The sequence below is a fragment of the Meles meles genome, chromosome 12 (assembly GCF_922984935.1).
Source record: "Meles meles chromosome 12, mMelMel3.1 paternal haplotype, whole genome shotgun sequence".
NCBI classification, from domain to species: domain Eukaryota; kingdom Metazoa; phylum Chordata; class Mammalia; order Carnivora; family Mustelidae; genus Meles; species Meles meles.
In genome coordinates this window covers 26,457,550-26,467,001 of record NC_060077.1, presented here as the reverse complement: position 1 = coordinate 26,467,001, position 9,452 = coordinate 26,457,550, and the positions used below count along the sequence as shown (strand labels likewise).

At 50.3% G+C, this 9,452-nt stretch overlaps 1 protein-coding gene across 2 annotated transcripts; it reads left to right on the top strand.

The window, feature by feature from the left end:
* Nucleotides 1–6,594: 6,594 nt before the first annotated feature.
* Nucleotides 6,595–9,348, top strand: SELENOM (selenoprotein M). Of its 2 annotated transcripts, XM_046024805.1 has the most exons (5): nucleotides 6,608–6,830; nucleotides 8,024–8,059; nucleotides 8,445–8,479; nucleotides 8,826–8,904; nucleotides 8,977–9,344. In XM_046024805.1, the coding sequence occupies exons 1-5, from the start codon at nucleotides 6,711–6,713 to the stop codon at nucleotides 9,133–9,135; spliced, it is 429 nt and encodes a 142-aa protein (XP_045880761.1). In that variant the 5' UTR covers nucleotides 6,608–6,710; the 3' UTR covers nucleotides 9,136–9,344. The 2 variants fall into 2 exon arrangements, with proteins under 2 accessions (XP_045880760.1, XP_045880761.1); XM_046024804.1 differs by lacking the exon at nucleotides 8,445–8,479 and having other exon boundaries at nucleotides 6,595–6,830; nucleotides 8,773–8,904; nucleotides 8,977–9,348.
* Nucleotides 9,349–9,452: the final 104 nt, after the last annotated feature.

Genomic DNA, 9,452 nt, shown 5'->3' with positions numbered 1-9,452 from the left:
GAGTGAGGAGAGTGAATGAGTGACAGGGCTCAGAGGTGGGCCCTCTGCTTCTGCCTCTTTCCCTCTCTCATCTGCTAAGTAATCCCTGAGATCCTGACGTTTCCAGAATTGCCGGATTGCTTCGAGAGGAGTGATCGCACTCTGTGTGGCCAGAAAATGCCCAAAGTTTTGTTTGTTTGTTTTTTTTTTTGTTAAAGATTTTATTTATTTATTTGGCAGAGAGAGATCACAACTAGGCAGAGAGGCAGGCAGAGAGAGAGGAGGAAGCAGACTTCCTGCTGAGCAGAGAGCCGGACGCAGGACTCTATCCCAGGACCCAGAGATCATGACCTGAGCCGAAGGCAGAGGCTTAACCCACTGAGCCACCCAGGCACCCCAATGCCCAAAGTTTTGTACCCAGAGCTCTCTGATGGTCCACGGTCACCTCTGTATCCTCATGGGCCTGTGTGGTCCCCTGCATGAAAGCTTCATGGACAGATGCCTCACCCCTTCTCCTGGATGGGTTTCCTCCCTCTGCTTAACTGTGTCTGGTTCTCATCTGTGTTTCCCAGAGAGGGAAGGAAAATTTGGACTTACCCCTCCCAGTCCTCTGACTCCCATTGTATATAGATGAGAAAACAGAGGACCCGTGAGGATCAAGGATCGTGATGATGGGCCTCCAATGGAATCCCAGAGGTGGAGGGGGCGGGGCAGATCCTATTCTCTGGGGCCTGTCACAGGGCTCAGCCATCCACTGCTGAGAAGGGGCCTCAGTGTCCTTTGGAGACCAGGCAAATGTCATGCAAATGAGTGTACAGAGGCCTGCTGCAGGCTGCAAGGCAGCCCAGGACTTCTCGTTAAAGTCCCTCCCTGAAGTCAGATCCCATAGGGGACTTTGTTCCTGGCCCTGCCACTGACTTACCTGGGGAGGTTGCTCTGATTCCCGATTTGCTATTTGTGTAAGGGAGATGAAAACAGCAGATGCTTCCTACGGTTGTGGTGAAGGTTCATCAAGAGGATGTAAATGGAATGTTTAGCCACGGAGCCAGAGCTCTCGGTGAGCTCTCCTCCAGGGCAGCTGCTCTGGAGTTAACATCATCAGTGCCGTCATCAGCATCAATATCACCATCATCAGCATCTGCTCCAACCTGCCCATTTAGCGGATGCTGAAACTGAGGCCCAGTGTTAGCTGCATTCCTGGGGGGAAGGGACAGGGACTGTGAGACCCAGACATGGCTTTGCCAGGAGAAGGGGGTGGGAGAGGCGGACCCCGGCTGAGAAGGGAGCAGGGTAAGAGCTATATTTGAGCTCCTGGTGTGATGACTAAGGAGGTTGATAACAGGCTCTGGGGCTCTGGGCGGCAGGCTGGGGGCAGCTGCCAGGGAGAACCGCCCCCCTGGAGACGGCTGTCTCCAAAGGCCCCTCCTGGTTCCCTCCCTTCCCTCACTCCAGGGAGTAGGGGGGTGGTGTGCTGAGGCAGAGGGTACATTTTGTCCAACCCCCCTCTTGGAAACTCTTAATGCTACCCTTCAGGCTGTTTAGGTCAGGAATAGGAAAGGAGGGAGCTGGTGATTGACAAATTATCTCACTCTCCATAGTAACCCTGGGAGGTTGGTAATAAGATCCCCATTTGACAGGGGAAGAAACTGAGCTCTAGGGATTACACAGCCATTAGGGGACAGAGCAGGGGGTTCCCAGGAAAGAGTGGATAATTCTCCCCTATAGAAGTGACCGTTGAACTCCTTTGAAGGAGAGTTGGTGTTGCCAAATTGAAAAAAAGGAGACATGCCCTGGGAAGCAGAGGGAGGGGTAGGGGCAGAAGAATGGAGTGCAGAAGGCCCAGGCTATGTAGACAGGGTGTAAAACCTGGATATGTGCCCTCGTGGTCCTTCAGCTCAGAGTAAACACACTATAAGCAGGGAAGGGAGAGAGACTTTCTCTTTCCTTCCCCACTCTTCCTCTTCCTTCCCCTTCTTCCACCTCCCAGGGGCACCTGAGGATGGTAAGGGTACAAAAGGGGCCTATCCTCTTTCCTTTTGCTCCCTGGTCACCCTGACCCAGGCCCACAGAGAGGGAGGTCACACTGTGGCCACTAGCTGATAAATAAATCCCTTGTGATGTAGAGTGTGCCATAGGGTCCTGTAGGAAGGTGGAAGAGGGAAGCATTGAGGAGGGCTTTCCTGAGGAGGAAACATACAGGGCATACAGGAACATTTCTCCTCCCTTTGCTCCAGGGTTCCTTATTGGTTCCGAGTGCCACATGTTATGTTATTGTCTCCTCCTTCTCTCCATCTGGGGCAAGTGTCATCCTTACCTCCCATTTTGCCCCGCAGGAAATGGGTTCAAGGACAAATGACTTTCCCGAGGTCACACAGCTGGGGCTGCACTCAGGCATCCCTCCTCCCTCTCCTCAGCTCCCCCTCCTCCCAGGCAGCCCAGCACCCGCTGTCAGCTGCTCTGAAGTGAGCAGCTATTTTTATTCTGGTGCGAGGGGATCTTGGGCAGCAGAGCCATGTAGGTTAGAAGGCTCTAGGACACCGGCTTCAGCAGGAAAAGGGAGATTTACTGCAAAACGTAAGCTTGTCTGGGGGCTCGCATTTCCTGCACACCAAGCTGCCCTGGGCTCTCATGTATCCAGAAATTGCTTTTGTGGAGCTCAGAACAAAGCACAGAACCAGACTAAACCATGGCCCCGAGGCCAGATCCAGTTTGAGCCCTGATTTTGGTGTTAACTGAGTCCTGATCACATGCCAAGACTGACCCTATACCCTATCCTGACTGTAGTCTTAGATGGAACCCTGACTCTACCCATGTACTGAACCCTATCCAAGCCTGACTAAGGCTGATCCCCAATTGAGATCTTGAGTCTGGACCCAGACTGAGCCCTGATCCTCATCTAAGACTGAGCCATAGTCATTGACTGAATTCTAACCCTGTCCAGACTAACCCTTGATTTTAGACTGAGCCCCAACCCCAGGTCTAGACTGAACTCCAAGTCTAGTCATTAACTAAATCCCGAACCTGGTGGCAGATTGAGCTATGATCTTGGTCACAGACTGAGCCCTGAGCCAAATCATTGATTGAATCCTGACTTCAAAATGAGCTCTAACCCTGGGTCACATAACTCTGGTCACACACTGAACCCTCGTTTCAGACTGTGCACTGACCGAATCTGGTCAAAGTCTGAGCCTTGAATGTAGTCACGGACTGAGGCTTGATCTTGGTTACAAACTGAAGTCCAAGTCCAATTATTGACTGAGCCCTAACCTGACTCCAGCCCTAGACTCGGTTCTAAACCTGGCTTTAGGCCAAGGGCTGACCCTGACCCTGACCCCATTGCAGACTAAACATCAAACCCAGCCCCATCTGAGGAAGGCTGCTAGCCTAGATTTTAAAAAATGCTACATAAGGGCATGGATTACAAGCAGAGATTTGTTCTGGGAGATCCTGGGCTTCCCATGGGTGCTGATGCCAGAATGTTCCTGCTATGTCTCTTCCACTGGTTCCAGTGGCTGGCTAGTCAACCCTCAGCAGCTCAGACTGTGGCCTCTCTAGGCCACAACATCTAGGTTAATGCCTTGAGAGTGGTTTGGTGGCATCTGTCCAGTAAACAATGTGGGCCCATGAAGAGCTGAGGTTTGGCTCTGTTAGCAGAAAAGCCACAGGCTCCTTGGGGCCTCTGGCTTTAGCCACTCTGAGGCTCTTGCTGGGGTATGGGCTAAGGGTGAGGGAATCCAAGGCATTTGCCCCATTATTTTTGTAAATAAAGTTTATTGTTTGTATTTAGGTAATACATAATTATTATAGAAAATAGAGAAAACATTAGAAAGAAGAAAAACTTCACCCTATAATTCTGTCTACCAAGAGATGACCATTTTGACTTCTTGGGTTGTTTCCATCTAGATTTTGTTATTTGGTCTAGGCATATATATCTATATATATGTATTTTATAAAACTGGCTCGCTACTATGTTGATGCTACAACATCTGTTGCAGCCCACATACTTGAGAGGCTTCTGGAATGGTTCTCAACTGGTTAAGCCAATGAGAAATTTCCATTCCCCTTGCCACAAGACTGGATCACAGATGGACTAGTGTGATATAAAGAGACTTTTACGAAAGAGAGCTTGCTTCTCTCCTGAGAAGGTTACCAAAAAAGATCATCTCCTCCTCATTAGATATAAATGAAGAAGTCTGCGATCCTGGTTACTGTTGGCAGCCATCTTGATACCATGTAGCTAATGGGCCTAATAATAAGCTGACACTTTGGAAGGCAGAATGGAGAGAAATCAGTTCTTGGTGACTTTATCAACCAGATCAAACCTTACCTGAAGCCCTCCCTGCCACTGAATTTTTTTGTTTTTATTTGAGCCAACAGATTTCCTTTATTGTTTAAGCCAGTTTAATTTGGGGCTTCTGTGACTTGCAGCCCAAAAAGAGTCACAATTCCCAACTGATATTACTGTTTTATAGCTTAAAAATTTTTTAATACCGTAACTATGAACATTCTCCAGTTGTTCAACACTATGCTGCATCATTTAAAACAATTGGGTGAGGGCGCCTGGATGGCTCAGTGGGTTAAAGCCTCTGCCTTCAGTTCAGGGCATGATCCCAGGACCCTGGGACCCTGGGATCCTGGGATTGAGCCCCGTATCCAGCTCTCTGCTCAGCAGGGAGCCTGCTTCCTTCTCTCTCTCTGCCTGCCTCTCTGCCTACTTGTGATCTCTGTCTGTCAAATAAATAAATAAAATCTAAAAAAAAAAAAAAAAAAGAAACAAAAAACAATTGGATGATTTTCTATCTTAAGGAGGTACCATCATTTATTTAACTCATTCCCTGAGGAGACATGCTTAGGTTGTATTTCCAGTTTTTTACCATTATAAACAGTGTTTTTTTTTTAAATCCATAAAGAGATTTATTGCAAAAAAAAAAAAAAAAGGCTTATACTACTGTGGGGGCCAGTAGGCATGTCTGAAATCTGTGGGGCAGGCTGGCTGTCTGGAAACTTGTAGGCAGGAGGGGATGCTGCAGTCCACAGACAGAATTTTCTCTTCCACAGGGAAATTGCAGTTTTGCCTTATCTTCCACATATCTACGCTTCGAAGCACAAAAGCTAGCAGGTACAAGGAGTCCAGTGCCCAGCAACTACTCAGCAACTCCTCTAATGGATGCTGCCCATTCCTTGGGGGCTAGAGTTTAGCCAGAGCCGGTGCATACAACCACAGCTGGGTAAACAGTGTTTCGATAAACAAACTTAACCTAACAGTTGGTGCCTTCTCTGATGGTTACATTGAGCCAAATCCTGACAAGTGGGATGACTGGGTGGAAGCAATGTTTCTGGGGTTTTGATTTATTGAGTCAAATTGCCCCTCAGAAAGCTCAGATGAATTCACACTTCAATAGCAGTAAATAGAGTGTTAGACGTAGTTTATGATGTCAACAGTCTGGATAAAACCAGTTATATTTATAGTGCCCTACTGTATTTACAAAGAATGGGCATTCAATAACAACTCTAAGCCCATTATTACTATATCTTTACAATCAAGTCAGTGAATGTGAGGTAGCAGGGTATAAGCAAAGGTCTCAGTGCAAACCTGACTTAATCCATTAGGCTTAGTGTTGTGGACCCAAGATACTTTTAGAGGTTATGAACATGTTTTAATTTTAATTTCTTTTAAAACTGAAAGAAAAAAAATAGATATATAATAGTGAATCCAGCCAGGATTATATTCACATTTTATAAAAATTAAAGCCGTTGTAAAATGCCATTTTGAAAAATTAACTAATTAATTAAATTTATTTTAAAATGGCTTTTAAAAAAATATATTTGTTTAATGAAGGAAAAGGCCCAGGAAGGCAAAAATGCCTAGGGGTCCATGAGAGTCATAATGCAGCTTTGACTTGATGTTGAGAAGGATTCTGATTCTCAGTCTAGATTCAACAGCAAAGAGCAGTGCGATCAATTTGCTGTTGTCTGCCTCAGGCTTAAAGAGGGGAGGAGGCGTCCTTATCTAGTCATCTTTGGTTTGATGAAATGAGCAGGGACGTTTCAGGTTCAATTCCCAGATCCACAAGGTCATCGGTCTACCTTTCTGATCCTGTTTCTCAACTTGAAAAACGGAGTTCACGGGGGCCTTTATGAGGTAAGAAATAAAATAATGAAAGCTAACACTGTCCCGGACTCTTTTAAAGGGCTTTATGTGTATTAACCCTTTTATCCTTCCAGCCCCTACAGAGCACGTAATAACCCACATTCCGCCATAATGTGTGCTCCAGGGATTTGAAACCTAGATCGGAATCTCACCCAAAGAAATTAAAGACACAAACAAGAATTCCCCAGCCTCAGTTTCCCCATCCTCAAGTCAAGTGGCTGGCCCAGAAACTCCCTTGTCCGTCCGCAACCCTCCCGCGCCCCCTGCTGGCACAAAGGGGCACTGTCTGGCCGCATCCTGCCTTAGCGTCTGCGCTCTCGGTTGGCAGAGGGAGCGTGGACCTCTCGGGAGTGGGAAAATAAAGGCCTGAAGGCCTCAAAAGATCCCGAGCCGCAGAAGATTCCGAACCTTGCCAGAAGAGAGCTGAAGGCCCCAGAGCCCACCCTGGGGCGGAGACTCACAGCTAGGGGCGGGGCCTCGGGCGGGGCGGGGCGGGGCGGGACCAGCCGGCGGACAGAGACGTGGCGCAGTGGTCCGGCAGTTCGTCTCTATCTTGCGGATCTTCTTCGGCCGGGTTTCGATGCACCTCCCGCTGCCTCCACCGCCCCTGCTGCTGCTTCTGGCGGCATTCGCGGCCGCGGTCACTACCTTCCGGCCCGACTGGAACCGTCTGCACGGCCTGGCCCGGGCCCGAGTAGAGGTGAGTGCTTTGATCCCTAGCTCAGGGACCACTGCCCCCAACCCTGTGGCCCCTTAGCTTTGGAATCACCGCTCATTTTGGCCCCAGGACCCTCCTGACTCCCAGGTCCCCCTCAGGGCCGGGACACTCCCTTCCTTTCCCCAGCCTCAGGACGCACCAGCACCCACTGTGGAAGCCTGAGACACCCGATCTTGCGGCCTGGAAAACCGAACTCCTCCCTAATTTCCCATGTGCCTGGACATTGGGTCCCCAGACATACTGGCCCTGTCCCCTAACTCTACTCCCAGCCTGTGACTCTTCCAAACCTGCCCTCTGGAGCCTAACTTTACATCGTCCCATCACTCCACTTTTTCCCGGACTTCCTTCCCCACCCCAGTTCCGGTTTGTCTCTCCCTTCCCAGAGGGAGGGACGACTTTCTGGGCGCTTACCCTACAATGCAAAAGCCAACTGCATTACCAACACTTAACTCTGCAGCAAGCCCCCAACCTCCTCTGTGGGGAAATTAACCGTCAGAGCCCCCGTTTTGTTGTGTGACTTGAACCATCACAGATCCTCTAGGGCCTTAGTTTTCTGTCTGACAGAAGGCCGGGGAGGAGGAAGGAGGTCTAGAATAGGTGGTCCTGGGGTCTGGACTCCTGCTGGAGGTGTCCCTCCCCTCTGGGAGTGCAGGGAGGGGCCTACACATCGTCCCATGTTGCTCCCATGTTGCAGAAGCAACCAGATGGAGGCCTAGCTCTGCATGGGACTAGGTAGGGACCAGATGGGAGGTATCTCTAATGGGGTCTTGCAGCGCAATTCAGGGATGTTTCCTTCTGGCCTGCCTCCATCCTGAGGTTCTAGGGGCCAAAGTCTAGGCCCAGGACTCTACTGCCTGAGAGAAGTAATCATTTCTTTGGGGCATTGGGAGTGAGTCAGTGGTAAGGTGTGCAAGCAAGAGCCCCAAGGCTGATAAGCACTTTGGGTCTCTCGTCTTGCTTCTCTTTTCTCTGATGGCCCTAAGCCTCAGTTTTCCTGTCTGTACAGAGTTTCCCCCTTCTGTCATAAGGGAATTCCATCTTCACACCTTGGGAACTGCTGTTCCAGGGGTCATCCACAGCCCCACCGAACTCTGGGAGTACGGTGAAATGGTCTTGAGGGTGTGTTTGGGAAGATATGAAGAACTCCTGACCTATCTGATTTTGTCCCCTTCCAGACCTGTGGAGGATGACAGCTGAATCGCCTGAAGGAGGTAAGTTGTTTTGCTGTTTTTTGTTTTAAAAGAGGGAGGGGGGCAGAAGGAGAGGGAGAGAGAGAATTTTAAGCAGGCTCCACACCTAGCACAGAGTCCAACTTGGGGCTTGATCTCACAACCCCAAGATCATGACTTGAGCCAAATTCAAGAGTCCAGCACTTAACTGAGCCAGCCAGGCAACCCTGAAGGAGGTAAGTTTGAAGAAATGAGTCTCCAGCTTTGTCTCCAATCAGTCCCTTGGGGGATGGGTAACATATTCCTACAGATTAGCTGGGGGGAAGTTCCCTGGAGTGGGAGTCAAGAATGTGTAATCTCAGCTGGCTTCAGTTTCCTGCTGGTATTTGGAAGGAGTTGGGGTCTGATTCTCTTGGTTCTTCCCCAGGTGAAGGCCTTCGTCACCCAGGACATCCCTTTATAGTATCCTTCTTCCGTCGTGGGGAAGGGTGAGTGGGGAGGAGGATCTGGGAGAATTTCCTTCCCCTACCTTCAGAGATAGGGTTTTCATCTGACAAGTGGAATTGATTGATAGTGACTGCCCAGCGATTCCCTAGGTGGTAGGCAAGAGAAATTGACTAGTGATGACTGCCGCAGACACAGGAGCCGAGAAGAGGGCCCCTTACTTCTCGGAACTCTAATTTCCTCACGTGTAAATGGGGGATCCCTGCCCTACCTGGGCAAAAGAGGCAGAGCTGTTCACCTGCTGTTCATAGGTGGGAGATCCCCATCTGCCTCGGGTCACCACCACACACCTTAACAACTCCAGTCACAACCTGGTAATGAAACACCTTCCAGGGGCCGACCCAGAGCTCGTCCTGCTGGGCCACCGCTACGAAGAACTAGAGGTGAGGCCTTAGAAGTCGGGCGGGGGCGGGGGGCGGGCCAGGCGCACTGACCCCACCCCTCCTCTACATCAGCGGATCCCGCTCAGTGAAATGACCCGCGAGGAGATCAATGAGCTGGTGCAGGAGCTCGGCTTCTACCGCAAGGCGGCGCCCGACGAACCTGTTCCTCCTGAGTACTTGCAGGCGCCCGCCAAGCCCGCCGAAGGCGCTCCGGATCGCCCTGACCTTTAAGTCCCGCAACGCGGGCCCAAACCTCCCCCTCCAACGCCCCCGCCTGAGCCCTGGGGACAGAATGAAGCGCTCAGCGTCCCGGGAGCACTTCCCTCGCTGAGGGCCGACGCTTCGTCCCGGAGCCGGCAGAGATGGAGTTGGGGTTACCTCCTAACCCTTCTTCCCCACCCAGATCAATTAAATCCTCTTCCGCATTAACTGAGACTCGACTCCTTCCTTGCTGCGGGAGGGTGGGGAATAGGAGCCCCCCTAATACTCCCGAGAGACCCAAATACCTGGCTGCTGGAGTGGGGATGTGTGCACCCCTTGCCAAGCTG